This window comes from Enhydra lutris, unplaced genomic scaffold (genome assembly GCF_002288905.1).
Source record: "Enhydra lutris kenyoni isolate GAN:26980312 unplaced genomic scaffold, ASM228890v2 scaffoldscaffold12, whole genome shotgun sequence".
NCBI lineage: Eukaryota > Metazoa > Chordata > Mammalia > Carnivora > Mustelidae > Enhydra > Enhydra lutris.
In genome coordinates, this window is record NW_019154096.1 from 9,668,904 (window position 1) to 9,684,780 (window position 15,877).

The window sequence follows — 15,877 nt, forward strand, 5'->3', positions numbered from 1 at the left end:
AGAGAGAAAGAGGGAGAAACAGAGGCAGAGAGACAGACATTCATGACATTTTGTCTTTTTTAAAAAAAATTTTATTACTGTATTTATTTTCCCTGAGAAATCATTAACTAAAAGAATCATATCACTGTAAAAAAATGACTACTGTCATAAATTATTATATTATTTCCTGCTAATTGAATAACTTTGAAAAATAATCTTTTAAATATAAATAAAGTTTTATTGGGTGTTTTTTCAAAAACATGACAGATTATTAATGGAGTATAAGGAAATGAAGGAAATTTAAGCAATAATTTCTCCTTACAAGGATTCTATAATATTCCTAAGGCTCAGTTTACTATACTTCCTTCACTTGATTAACCTTTATGGAGTAGTTATTATGCAGGAGAAGCACAAGATGAACCAAGACACAAATCCTGCCCTCCAGGTTAATGTCTCAAAAAAAAAAAAAAAAAAAAAAAAGGACACAAATACCACAATAGAAAGAAAACAGGGACATGGCAATTGAGAGGTGTTCAGAATTGGGGGTGATGTGTTTTAGCAGTAGTTCTCCCAGGATGACGAGGACAGACTGACCGAGGCAGCTCTGGTGAAGGAACTGGAACAGGATCAGGGGGATAGGGGGATATGAGCTGTGTTAGGACACGCACACAGGAACCCATGCATCTGCTATGTGAACTTCTGCCTTGGCTCCCTGCAGTCAGTTACCATCATCACAAGAAGACATTGGGAAAACACAGATTTGATTATGTCATTTTCCTATCTAAAATCCTTCTTGTTTTCCACTCCATTTTGGGTTAACTTCACTCTCCTGAACATAGACAGGAGGATCCAAAGAATTTCTAGCCTGTAGCTCTTCCCTGTCTCCTCTCTAGGATCTCAAGCAGGTTCGTTCCAATGCCTTGAATAAGATTTCTTCTTCTTTGCTAGAATAACTCTTACTTGCTCCTCAGTTGACACTGTAGAATGCAACTGTCTAAATCTCAAGACCAGATTTCTAAACTCTCAAGATTAGATTGAGAGTTCCACCTGTCATCTCTGAGGCCCTTTGCTCTAAGAACCTCTATCGCAATCAAGGATTTACTTGTCTGTTTGCCACGCCAGACTGAGAACCCAATGAAGGCAGGAAATGTGTCTTTCCATGTTAGAATCCCCAAAGTCCAGCAGAGGAGTTGGCATTCAATAAACACTGGAAATACCCATGTTGAATAAATGGATGAATAAATGAACAGATGAACGGAAGAATAAATGGAGAAATATGGACCTTTCCCTGGCTGGCACCTGCCCTTTTTAGATTAATGTTTTTGCCTAAATATTTATTGAGTTAAATTATGAAAAAAATGCAAGTTCTTGAAACCCATGCTAACAGAGTTCAAGTTGTGGATGGCAGGTCAAGGAAGGACTAGAATCTTTTTTTCTTCTTTTTTATAATTTTTTTGTTAGAATCTTTTTTTCCCCCAAAAATTATACTTTGTAGACCATCTATGTCAAAATTAAAAGGGGTGGTTGCTTAAAATGCAGATTTCTAGCCAACATAAGCTACCTAACCTACTGAATCAGAATGTCCAGAGTTTCTGGTGGTACTATAGCCAAGGACTGAAAAAAGGCTTGGATATGGGGGCACTGTTCAAAAGGAGAGTCAGTCCTCTGGAAGGATGCCAGTTGTTCACCAGAAGTGAAAAAAATAATGGGTTCAGCAATATCCTCTTTCTATAAAATATAGGGTAAATCTCTACCTGGGTATGTGTGGGTGTGTGTATGTACAGAAATGTGTCCATATGTATCTATACGTATACACACATACACACAAACATAGGTGTATGCACATACCTGAATAATGTGCATTTACATATATGTAAATATAGAACTATTTATTTGAATATGTACATATGTAGTTATGCATGTATATACTGGCATAATGCCTATTTACATATACATAAATATGGAAATATTTATTTGAATACATGCATACATAGGTATATATGCACACACCTGCCTACATTTACTTGTATGTAAATATGAAAATATTTTATTTCATATTGTGTGAGCACAACACAGAATACACTTAAAAATTTAACACTGAGTACTCTGGAGGTACAAAGTGGGAGATTATTAAATTTTTCTTTATAGAGTATTATATTGTCAATTTTTACAGTAAATATATAGCACTGATCTTATAAATTAAAAAAATTATTAGACATCTTATTTGATTTCTTAGAAGTGCACCTTTTCTCCTCTTAATTGTTGGTATATCCCTGAAGTAATGTTGTTACATAAAACTGATATGCAATATGAGGAAGATACTTCTATTAAAACTTTACTCATTTTTTATCTGAAATTAGAATTTAACTGGGTGTGTTTTCTTTTTATTTGCTAAATCTGCAACCTTCCGCAGACAGCAAATCTTCTAATGTGGGATCCAGGACTTGTCTGCATCCCCACATACCTCTATCTGGAGGAAGGTGGTCCCAGCTGGCAGATTCTCCTCCACGACGACAGTGTATGTTGAATTGGTGAACACGGGGCTGTTATCATCAATATCCAAAACTTTGATGGCTAGTGTGAGCGTCGAGTGGCGGGGATGCACGGCTCCATCTGTGGCTACAACAACAAGCTCGTAGTAGTCCCTGACCTCTCTGTTAAGCTTCACTGCTGTGTAAATGCTCCCATTGGATGTGATGCGAAAGAGGTTATTGAAGTTGCCCAAACTGTAGTGCACTTGGCCGTTTATACCAGCATCAGGGTCTGTTGCCTGAACAGAGATGAAAAACAGAGGCATTCACCTAGTACGTTTTGCCATGCTTTTTGCACATTACATTTTGCTATGGTGCTCTGCTAGAAGGGGACAGTTGAAAAATCATGGCATATTTTCAACTGAAAATTCTTTTTTCTGGAAAACTGAAAAAGATAATGATGATGTAATGCAAAAGTCTAGAACCTGAAAAGAAATGCACTGTCGTTGAATTATTCTTCATTCAGAATGACTGTGACATACATTGCTAATATCATTAACAATAACAATATTGTAAAAGAAAACTCACATTATAAAAAACTGGATTTTTCCTGTACTATCATTTCTTTAATGATTTTGAATTCTAAATCAGGAAAACACAGGTAGTTTTTAATTAATGTAACATAATGTACTAGATGACAACTTAAGATGCTATAGTACTTTTTGTTTAAACACTTTGTTTATTCATTTTCCTACATATTTTTCTCAAGCACTGTATATCTCATTTAATCCTCACCATGTTATTTAAGATTTTATTTTTATTTATTTGAGAGAAAGCAAGAGAGAGAGAGCATACAAGCAAGGGAGGGGCAGAAAGAGAGGGAGATGCAGGCTCCCCACTAAGCAAAGAGCTCAATGTGGGACTTGATCCCAGGACCCTGAGATTATGACCTGAGCTGAAAGCAGACACTTAACTGACTGAGCCACCCAGGTGCCCAATCCTCACCATGATCTTATGAATAAATACAGTTGTTCCCATTTTGTAAATAAGAGAATGGTGTCTTATGGAATTTAAAGCTCTTGCTTACAGCTACATAAGAAATAAATATACAGTGCCCCAGTTCTGGTACATATAAAACTACTTGATAAATATTTCTGGAATTAATGAATGTTGAAATAAATAAATACATGAAACTGAGATTTAAAACTAAATCTGCGGGCGCCTGGGTGGCTCAGTGGGTTAAGCCACTGCCTTCGGCTCAGGTCATGATCTCAGGTCCTGGGATCGAGTCCCGCATCGGGCTCTTTGCTCAGCAGGGAGCCTGCTTCCCTCTCTCCCTCTCCGCCTGCCTCTTTGTCTACTTGTGATCTCTCTCTGTCAAATAAATAAATAAAATCTTTAAAAAAATAAATAAATAAATAAATAAAACTAAATCTGCTCCCAAACCCAAAAGAGAGTCAAGATATCATAACTGGGAAGCACTTGCAAAGGGCTCTTTTTCAATATTGGAATACAATCTCCAAATGATAATTGAGAGTTATTGTTATCATAATAACATATTAAATAAAATTTTTAAGTTGCATCACAATCACTTTGCATCAAATAAAATGTGTAAATTTCAAGTGAATATTCATCCAATGGAGTGTTATGAGAATTAATCTTATCCAAACTCAAGTGTGATATAAATGATGACTCTTACTATTAACTATTTTGCATTTTGTGTTCAGTAATGCTACTGGTTCTCAAAGAAACTGGAGTAAGTATTAGAAGCCATGAACTGTAGTATAATCTTGTCCTAAAACTGTTGTTAAGGAAAGGAAGGAAGACACATGACTGCATTATGAGCTATGGATATAATAAAATCACTTAATATCCACAAAGCCTGGAATGCAATAGGATGGATTTTAGTAGCATAAATGCAGATGTATATCCAAGTTTACAAATTCTGGCAAAACATGTTGGGGGCATGGCTGAATGCTTATGCCTTGTTTGAGGTAAAGTGGTAAAGTCCAAGACGTGAGTCATGTTTGCCACTCTGCTCCTTCTCTATGTCTTAATGCCAGACATTCCAGTGGGATTTGCCCCTTCGACTCATCTAAACACAAATGCTTGAGGTTTAAAGCCTGAGAACAGACAGAGAAGGCACTGCAGGAATGCCCAAAGAGGAAGAAACACAGCGAACGAGTTGAAGGGTTTCCATTGACATACATTCTTTACATTGCGCCTAAAATTTGCCATACAAATTACTGACAAATTCGTCAAGCTTGTCACTCAGAGGAAAAATCAAACGACAACAATAGCCCCCTCAGGGGAAAAAAAAGAAAAGTCCCCCCCTCTTTTTTGGTCTGAAATCATTGCATAAGTAAATAGAAAAATGTACTCCAGTAATATAATATAAATAGCTCTTATTTCTTAATGGCGACATTCGTGGAAATTTCAGTGACTTTTTCTGTCTGTGGGAATTCTTACAATCACAAAATCAATCATTTATATAACCGGTAATTTAAATGATTCTTGTTCAAATTATGTTTTCATTCATCCATATAATGGAAGGTGTATTATGTAATGATTCCATTCGACTAATGTGTGTGTGTGTGTGTGTGTGTGTGTGTGTGTGCATACATGTGTGTGTGGGGGGGGTGTTGTGTAGTAGTGTTTTATACACCTCTAGCTGCTTAGCCATCTCCACAAGAATGCCTCATACATATCTCTGTTAGTTTTCTATACCTGCCATAACGAATGACCACAAATTTAACAGTTTACAAAAGACAAGTTTATTATTCTATGGCTCCATAGGTCAGAAGTTCAACAGGCGTCTCACCAGGTTACAATCAAAGTACAGGCAGGGCTGTGTTTCTTTCCGGAGGCTGTAGGGGAAGTTCACTTACTGAGTTCCTTGCTTATTGGAGTTGTTGACAGAATTCAGTTGCTTTGAGTTGTAGGATTGAGATCCCCACCTCCTTTTCGGTTGTCATATGAGGACCATTCTCAGCTTCTAGAGGCCACCCATAGTCCATGGCCATCTCCTCCATCTTTAAAGTCAGCAATAATGGGTCAAGGTACTCTCACACTTTTGACCCTCTCCTCTTTCTTCTTCCATATCATCCCTCTGATCTATTCTGTTCCCAACCTTTTGTAGTTCTAAGGGCTTGCATGATTGCATTGTGCCCCACTTGGACAATCCAGAACAATTTCCCCTGTTGTGAGCTCCTTAACCTTAATCACATCTATAGAGCTTCTTTTGCCATGTGAGGTAACATATTTGTAGGTAGGGCATATCTGGGGGCCAATATTCTGTCTCATAGAATCAGAAGCTTAATATGTCTGTGATTGAACTCTTCATTACTCCTGCGTCCAGATCTTATTTACTTCCACCCTTCCCCTTTCAGTAAATGGTCTTCTATTACCATATGAGGTTATGTAAGATGTAAAGTAGATATTTCTGAGCTCTCCATCTTTTATCTGCTCAATTACTCATTCATCCAATAATTTGAGAAAAGCTTATGTAATACCATGCATGAGGCTCAGCTTTAGGCTGTGAGATACACAGTATATTAAGTACCAAGGTCCAAGACCTAAAGTCATTTACAGAATAATCCCTATCTATCCATCTTATGTTCCTTCCCCGCAACCCTGGGGAAATAATATCTCACTCCTAACCATCTTGGTCCGAGCCACCACCAACTACAGCTTAGATCACTAAATTACTTGCTAATTCTTTTCTTTCAGTTATATCCTTTCAGAAAGACCTTTTATAAAAGCAAAAAGAATGACATCAGTCCTCTGTGTAAACTCCTTCAATGATTTCCATTGCTCTGGGCAATAGTCAAACCTTTAATACAACCAAGAGGCTCCACAGAAGATGCAGCTTTCACTCTGTTTTCTCTAACCTCCAAACTTCTCCCAGGCCCTCTGCCCATAGGGCTCCTGCTATCACTCACCAGCCCCCTACTCATGCATCTTCCAAGCATCAAGTTAAACATTACTTCCTCAAAGCAGCCTCCTCTGATTCCTGAAATGGAGATTAGATTTTCCTGTTGTACGTAGGCCGAAAGTGCCATGTACCTGCCACTTCTGCCACTTTTGATGATTTCTAATTATATATTTACCAATGAGCTTATTTGTTTAAGAGCTGGTCTCCTTTTGTACAATAAGGTATGCCATCAGAATATGTTCTGGGCTTTTCTGTTTTCACTGAATGCCTCACATAGTGCCTGGCACATAGTAGGCATGCAATAAATACTTAAATTCATAAATACATTATATATATTAAGATATATAAGTGAATGTATTAGTCCTGCTATGTTATAATTCTTAATTCATTATTTTATTTCATTTTATTTATTTTTGTCATTGTGCATCTATTGTTTGGCTTTACTTTGGCTCTTGTTTTATTATCCTCTGTAAATCTGGTTAGGAATCTGAAAATTAAAACTGGAATCATTGGAACTGAACCTAGTACTTTGATCACCTTGGTGAAACTATTGATTCTATGCTGAAAAAATAACATTTTTTAGAAGAACAGAGTGATATTTGATCACAACCCAAACAAACATATGACAAGTAAATATCTTTGTACTTTTAGCATTTTGTAGAATGACAAGGAGAGATTATGTACGTTAAGGTGGCAAATGACTGTTCTCTAAGAAGAGATTGCTATATTGTACAGTGCTGATTGGTCTCAGTGTTCCCAGCATACTATTTTTTGATGTCATTAACTTTTATATGTCACTTTTTCTCTCTAGGTCTGAGATATCTCAACTATAAAATAAAATATGTGGAGTAGAGAGCAGTTTTCAATCTCTTTTCTTACCGTTATGCATGCCAGAGATGAAATTCACAAACATGGCCCAGATCATCAATTGTAACATGAATAAGATAGACGATAGCTACAAAAGGATTTCCCATAGTTGCAATGCCATTTTTTTCTGCTCCACTGAATAAAATATATGCAAACTTAAGTAAACAGACACTACTACAGATTTAACCTAATAATTAATATCAGAACAATGCAAATGTAGTAACTACATTGGTAACCAGTGACTTGCACGAGACTTTTCACATTTGATTGTAACAACCCATGCCTGCCAAGAGCTTCTCTAGAGGATTGTGAGGACACTTGCTCTGACAAGAGATTGAGAGATAAGAACAAACCTCCATTTCAGAATGAACCACCTGCATTCCCCAAACTGCTGTATCAACCACATTTTCCCTTGGGAACTTCCCAATGTATATTAGCTCAGAGAAATGCTTTATTAAGGTCTTCTTTATTTAGGATTATTGAATAGGAACTTCCTCCCCCATGTTTCATCTTGCTAAAAGGAAGGGCATTTTAGCAAGACAACTGTCCTCTGTTGTTCCCTCTCCCACTTGGGAGTGGTGAATTTGGTAGGAAGAATTGGGTTAATGCCTCTCTAAGATCTGTTTGTAAAGACAGCCTGTGGTTTGCTTGTTAAGTTGTATAAGCTCTTCCCGTATGGACACCTACAATTCCAGCCTTGCCCGTGGAAGAAGAGCTGTGTGAATGAGTTTAGCTGTAGGTTGTGGTATTATCCAACACCCCCTCGCCCTCCCACTAAACTTCTTTCCCTCCAAAATCAGTGTCACCCATCTACCTGAGGACAGGAACCTGAGCAACCTAGAGGATGTTCGTTATTATCTTCAACGCCCCCCGACAGGGGTTTATAGCACCGTTTCCGAAGGGATTTCATCATAGTTTCCACTGCTGTTTATTTAGCAGAATAGTTACTAGTATCTTGAGGGACATACAGTTGTTAAATACTGCTACAGTTCACTGAGCAATGCCAAGAATAAGGCCTTTTAATAATCTGTCTGTGATACTTTTCACACAATATTTCCACTTTGTAATCTTTGTTCTCCAGGACATGTTGAAAATGACTATTGTAATGGTCTCACTCACTCACACTCTCAGCCATGTTTGGATTCTTAGAGTGGTTTACAGAGAAATAATAAACAGAAGAGAAAACATAATAAAAAAAATATGCTTTCAGCAGGACAGTGAGGGGATTTTTTCAAATGGCTGAAATTGATAAAAAAGGCCATGGGGAAGAGGAAGAGATATCGGGTTTTAGCCATGGCCTTGATAAAGCAACTCTGGGTGTGAGTTTTCCTTGTGTTACATTTCATGGAATGTTAGCTAATGTCCCTCAGGATGCCAGTACATTCTTTCAGGGACAAGAGTGAGAGGAGGTAAAGAGAGAAGGGAAAGTTTGGGTTCAGATAAACAAATTTGGGAAACTGAGATTAAATAAAATTTAAAATGTTTTATTACTTCATAATTCCTGAGGTAACATTACTATTGTGAAGTGAATGAGGTGAAGTTCTCAAGGGGGATACGTTATGCACCAGATTCAGAAATCCCCAACAAAGGCCACCTCCTTTCAACATGTTGCACAAACTATAGAAAGAAGCCAAGACTCCTATGCCTGATCTCTTCCCACCCACATTTTCGGCACTCCCTCACTATCTGCTCTCTTCTACAAGCTCTCCACCCAAATCAAATCAATTCTCGACATTTCCCTAGAACTCAGCATATACTTCATGACATTTTCTTCAAGGCTTGCCACGACGATTCCTTTTTCACCTCTGAAATTCCAATCACCCATCCATTCCTCGAATCCTGGCCCCCGTTCTACCCCTTGTAGGGAAATTTCCAGCATTTGGAGATCGTGTCACAAATCAGAATTCTCTACTTGACAAATGCCTCTTTGCATCACAGTTAGTTTAAACCCTTTTCCCACAACCATGAATCCTTTTGGAAAGAACTTGTCTCATTAATTTCTGTGTGTTGGATTTTTCAAAAACACACCACTCTATATTATAGTGGAATGATTTGTGGAAAGAGAATATCCAAATACATATTCCACAGGTAGACTGTAGAGAATAAATGTTAGAGGGTTCATCTGCATAATGGGGCCACATAGCTCAATGTCAGCTAAAGCACAGAATGTGTATAATATGTTCAATAATAATAGTAAGTGTGCCCCTCAGCTCTCCCCCACCACATGTTTTTACCCAATTCACTACAACTTAATTCACTGAATGCCTAGCTTCCATGAAAGGCTGTGCATCTGATACACATGAAACAAAAGACTGTAATATACTGTAAGAAAGTACTCTAAAAATTTTAAGGTAACTGAGACCACCATCTAATAGAGACAGCGGAACTAGAATGTTTGCAAAATGCTATTTCCTTCCTTTCCCATCTCTTAATTAATGGAGGAGCATGAATAAGGTCATGTCTGTTAAGTGACATGGGTTGGCTAAGCAAGGTAGTTCTATTTCTTGACTATTACAGATGACTATGTAGATGTTGGACAAGATAACCCAACACAAAACCCCTTATTATCAGCAATACCGTCAGGAAGTTCGCACTGATGTTTACTATCTAGCCAAGGAGCTCTACGTGTGATGCTATAATGAAACCATTTATCTTCCCAGAAATCAATTAAAAGTTAATTAAAATTGTTAATAAGAAAAATCACACATCTCTTCTTCTCTTGTACTACATCAAAGCAATAAACAGTAATAGCTGCAACTTTATAATCATCTGTCCATGGTTAACATGTTTTGTAATATACACCTTACCATGGAGCCTGATCTGCAGTTACTTTGTGAATGCCTCTCCTTTGGGAAACTGGCTGATAGTCTGAGGTCAAATAAAGACCTCACTGGACAACACTTCAAATATCTGCTAGAAAAAGTTGTGGAAAATCTTTAATCATTAAAATCAAAGTTAGGGTATAGTAACCAAAAACTTCCTGAAGAAAGAAATCAGATGATATATAAGGGCATCTATTGAAATAAAATTTATTGAATATTTGTTAAGCACCATTTTATAGAAAGAAATCAGATGATATACACGGACATTTACTGAAATAAAGTTTATTGAATATTTGTTAAGCACCATTTTATAGAAAGAAATCAGATGATATATATGGACATTTACTGAAATAAAATTTATTGAATATTAGTTAAGCACCAATTTATAGAAAGAAATCAGATGATATATAAGGATGTTTATTGAAATAAATTTACTGAATATTTGTTAAGCACCATTTTATTGCATACCACTTGAAATGGGGGCCAAGAAATATGTATTTCTTAGGCATTATAGTCATCCTTTATTTTCCTCTTGATCCCTTTAGAGTGACCTACTACCCATTCTGTCACATCAATAGAAGTAGAAGCCCACCGCTGCGGTACTCACCTAAAGCATGCCTCTTAACATGGTCAGGAAACACTGGGACAAAACCTCAAAGGACAGTCTGCGATCTATAACCTCTTCTATCAAGAAGTCTCTGGGGAGACTACTTGTTCATATCTTCAGTGATGGATTTTGATTTGAAGTATGTCTCATAATCATGCTCATTTGGATGCATGTTTATATATGAAATTATTTCTGTTTATTCTCACAAAAAATCAAGTGCCTATGAAGAACTTTAAGGCAGAAAGAAAACACTGCTACTAGAAAGGTGTGAACTCCCAGGTAACACCTAATTAGCCAAGTGTGAAGTCGGGAGGGAGCTTAGTTCTCCTTTCTGCTTGTCCTTTCCAGCAGTGTGAGAGGCTGTGTGCTCCTTCTGACCTACAGGTGGGAAACACAGAAGCTGCTGAGCAGGAGGGTCAGAAGGAATAGTGGGCCAAGTCACACTGAATGACATTCCTAAGGGAAATACATTTTTTAAAACTGTCTAACAACTTCTGAAATATATAAAATAGTTGTTGTCTTTGTTTCTTTCAAAAAGCTGAGTCATATCAATGGCTGTGATTTTCAGTGTAAGAAGAGAGGAAAGGGAGTGAGTCAGATGCTGGCGAATTTTTCTTCTCTCTACACAGATGCCGTTTATTCATTACTGAGCCATGGAAAAGAGACCAACTGCCTAGCAGGTAGCACGTGTACATGAGCTCAAATGACCAAAAACATAACCAGAGTGAATTTTTTTTTAAATCAAATATTGGAACTCTCAAATACTTAATCCCTAAGAATCTAGAAAACCCATGTGTAAGCTTGCAATTTCCTACAGGCTTCAGCTCTAGCGTAGAAGCCAAACCTTTCCCAAACCCACTCTGTGGCCTTAGGTGAGTCAGTCACTCTCAGCTTCCACCCTTCATCCGTGAAATGATGATGATGACAGTGACCATTTATCTCACTGCCTCTCATGAGAATGGAACATACTTACAGCATGCTTGGGACATGCTAAGTAATCAATTACAGCAAAGGAAACAGTTAACAAAACCAAAGACAACTGACAGAATGGGAGAAGATATTTGCAAATGACATATCAGATAAAGGGCTAGTATCCAAAATCTATAAAGAGCTTATCAAACTCAACACCCAAAGAACAAATAATCCAATCAAGAAATGGGCAGAAGACATGAACAGACATTTCTGTAAAGAAGACATCCAGATGGCCAACAGACACATGAAAAAGTGCTCCACATCACTCGGCATCAGGGAAATACAAATCAAAACCACAATGAGATATCACCTCACAGCATTCAGAATGGCTAAAATTAACAAGTCAGGAAATGACAGATGCTGGCAAGGGTGTGGAGAAAGGGGAACCCTCCTACACTGTTGGTGGGAATGCAAGCTGATGCAACCACTCAGGAAAACAGCATGGAGGTTCCTCAAAATGTTGAAAATAGAGCTACTCTATGACCCAGTAATTGCACTACTGGGTATTTACCCTAAAGATACAAACGTAGTGATCCGAAGGGGCACGTGCACCCGAATGTTTATAGCAGCAATGTCTACAATAGCCAAACTATGGAAAGAACCTAGATGTCCATCAACAGATAAATGGATAAAGAAGATGTGGTATATATACACAATGGAATACTATGCAGCCATCAAAAGAAATGAAATCTTGCCATTTGTGATGACATGGATGGAACTAGAGGGTATCATGCTTAGCGAAATAAGTCAATCGGAGAAAGACAACTATCATATGATCACCCTGATATGAGGAAGTGGAGATGCAACATGGGGGTTAAGGGGGTAGGAGAATAAATGAAACAAGATGGGATTGGGAGGGAGACAAACCATAAGTGACCCTTAATCTCACAAAACAAACTGAGGGTTGATGGGGGGAGGGAGATTGGGAGAGGGGGGTGGGGTTATGGACATTGGGGAGGGTATGTGCTAGGTGAGTGCTGTGAAGTGTGTAAACCTGGTGATTCACAGACCTGTACCCCTGGGGGTAAAAATATATTGTATGTTTATAAAAAAATTAATAATAATAATAAAAAATAAAAAATAATAAACACTAAAAAAAATATGTTCATTGTTCTATGTTTTTCAATGTCTACTTAGAAAACCGTATTTTTAAAAAAAGCTCCATTCTGTCCTAAACGTTTTTTTTAAGACTTGTTTATTTGAGAGAGAGAAAGAGAGCACGAGTGGGAAGAGCAGAGGGAGAGGGAGAGAGAACTCAGGCAGACTCTGCACAGTATGGAGCCACATGGGGAGGGAGACTCTATTTCATGACCCTGAAAACATACCTCAGCTGAAATCGAGCGGAATGCTTAACTCACTGCACCACCCTGGTACCCCTGTCCTAAGGTTCTTAAAGAATATTTTGGGGGAAGACAAATCAGCCTATTTTTATTTGGCTTCTTTATACATTCCATTTTCCTTGGGATCACATTCAATTTGGTATAGTGAGTCTATTAGGTTCTATTAACATTGCTGTTCTCAACAATTTTTCTGAGAATGTGTTTGTAGTAATTAATCCATATGTGACATATCAAGCCTGTCCACACAGTATTTTTTAGAGCAATAAATACAAATATAGGAAAAACTTACTAGAGCATTTTGTTATGACAAATAGCAACGGTGAGCATATAGGGGCTTTTATGCATTAATTAAGGTAGTATTGTCACATGATAGAGACATTTCTATGAAAAAGTACATGCGATGATTTTATGGACACGGCCACACTTAGAAATGTCTGCTAGGTTTGGCCTGAGAAAGATCAGTTGCATTTCTGAAAAATCAAAAATACATTCCATAGGAAAATAGAAGAGAAAAGATGATAACTTTCAGTTGCATTTTAAAGTAATTTCACCATGGACTGGGAAACAAATGCATATGTCAATGGATGAGTGATCATAGCCTGATTGTACGTTGTGAGGCTTTAAAATCATTATAGTGAGAGTTGAAAGGGGTATGAGAGTTATTTCACACTAAACATTTTCTTACTTGTCATTACTGCAGGCCATCCTTCCAAATCTGAAAAGATAAATTCTACCCGGAGAAATCAGTAAATACTATTTCCCCCACATAAAAGATTTGACAGCTGCCCATATTTTCTTCCAAACCCATGTCTTTTTTAGTGTTTTTAAATTCCTCCCACTCTACCACATTGGAAACCTCAATTAAACTGTCTTGAAGGGCTCTGGGATGCCTTCCCTGCCCCCCCATGTCAGGACAGATGCCCTTTCACTGAGACTCCCAGACCTTCTGTTCTTACTTAGCTCTAACGACATGACGTAGGTACCCGTTTCTCTCCTACACTACACTTGACCCAGGTCACAAAAGATGATTGCTCATAGCTGACTTTCAAATGCTTATTCCTCCTAAGTGGTCAGTGAATATTTGCTGAATAAATGTTGAATGGAGGACTTTCTTTTCTAAGGCAATATGTGGCTTCCTTAAAGTTTTGTTGAATCTACCAAGAGCCAAAGCAATTTCTACCAGTTACAGGATAAGTCATATTTCCTGGGAACACTCAAGAGCCTCGTTCTAATCTTTCTGGACTTACCTCTGGCAACTCATCCTTTGATACCAACTCTACGTTTTAGTCAAGATAGTTTATTTATTGTATTAGTCAGCTCTCACGCAATTCTGACACTCAGTAGCCTGCCACCCTGGATGCTGATTTCTCAAGCCATCAGCTCTCCTCTGATAGTCTCCACTCTGGGAATGGGGTGGAAGGAGCAGCCTTTATAGGAACATGCCACTCCTGTGACCAAGGGAAAAAATTTAAAAAGAGAGACGAGATATCTCTCTTCATTGGTCAAGACAAGCCTTGTATGACCAAGGCTGATGCCATGCTGGTGACACACATGCTCTCACCGTGTGGGACAGGACAAACTGGGAAACAACAAAATGCTTGTTTTACCACCCTCATTGTTCTTGAAACACAGCAGGATTCCCCACCTTCCCTGAGAGTTTGCTATTTCTAAATCCTATCTAATTCTTCAAAACCTGCTTCCAGATCCAGCCTTCTGACTCTTCTTGCACTAAGCTCAAACCAACTTTCTTTCTTTTTCTTTCTTTCTTTCTTTCTTTCTTTCTTTCTTTCTTTCTTTCTTCCTTCCTTCCTTCCTTCCTTCCCTCTTTCTTTCTTACCTCCTTCCTTCCTTCCTCCCTCACTCCCTCTTTCCTTCCCTCTTTTCTTTTTCTTTCTTCCTTCCTTCCTTCCTTCCCTCTTTCTTTCCTCCTTCCTTCCTTCCTCCCTCAGTCCCTCCTTCCTTCCCTCTTTTCTTTCTTTCTCGCTCTCTCTCTCTCTCTCCGTCCTTCCTTCTCTTTCTTTCCTCCCTCCCTCCCTTCCTGCCTTCCTTCCTTTCTTAAAGGTTTATTCATCTGAGAGAGAGTGAACATGTGCACATGGTGTATGGGAGGGCAGTGCAGAGGGAGAGGGAGAGAGAGATTCTTAAGCAGACTCTGTATTAATTGTGGAGCCAGACTGGGGCCCCACCCATGACCCCACAAAGACCATGACCTGAGCCAAAACCAAGAATCGGCTGCTTAACCAACTGGGCCACCCAGGTGGCCCTAAAACAAAACACTTTCTGTTGTTATTGATGTCTGTTGTGAGGTCCAATACCAAGCATCCCAAGTCATTGCTCACCCACACATTCCATAATGGGAGGAACCATTAGGGAAAAATTCTGGGAAGGGAAGGTGTGACCAGTGGGAAGCTGGGACATGGACAGAAATGAGGGAGAGAAGCAAAAAAACAAAAGACAGACATGAAATAAATGGAAATAAATGGTTTTTCTAGAGTTGGGTGATATTTAATGCAAATGAACTGAGTGGCAAATTAAGCCAGCCAGTTTAAGTAGTTACAACCTAGCCTACAGCTCTCTTAATAACAGAATGTAAATTAACTCCAGGTGATTAAAAAGTATGCATTAGGGAAAAGGATGTAACTCTGTACTAAAAATTTTAAATATTCATCTGTCACAAAATGGTAAACACTCAGAGATTAGGACTTGGAGGCTTCAGGAAAAGAGTTTTCATCAGGTTCATTTTCATACAACAAATACACACAATAATGTTTCATGTTCATTAATGTATTTATATAGTTCCACAGCAAGGTACAGGGGCCAAGGGCAGGTCGCCCCAAGATGGGCCACTTGGGTATATTGATTATTTTAAAGAGCAGCTACTTAAA

General features: G+C 38.2%; 1 protein-coding gene across 4 annotated transcripts in view; it reads right to left on the minus strand.

Annotated features, from left to right (window-relative positions):
- LOC111144760 (protocadherin related 15) overlaps positions 1-15,877 on the minus strand; it is an 817,855-nt gene that overhangs the window by 232,973 nt on the left and 569,005 nt on the right. For all 4 annotated transcript variants that reach the window (XM_022499204.1, XM_022499203.1, XM_022499205.1 and 1 more), the window contains exon 18: positions 2,444-2,749. In XM_022499204.1, the coding sequence (XP_022354912.1) occupies positions 2,444-2,749 (306 nt within the window). The remainder of the gene's footprint in view (positions 1-2,443; positions 2,750-15,877) is intronic.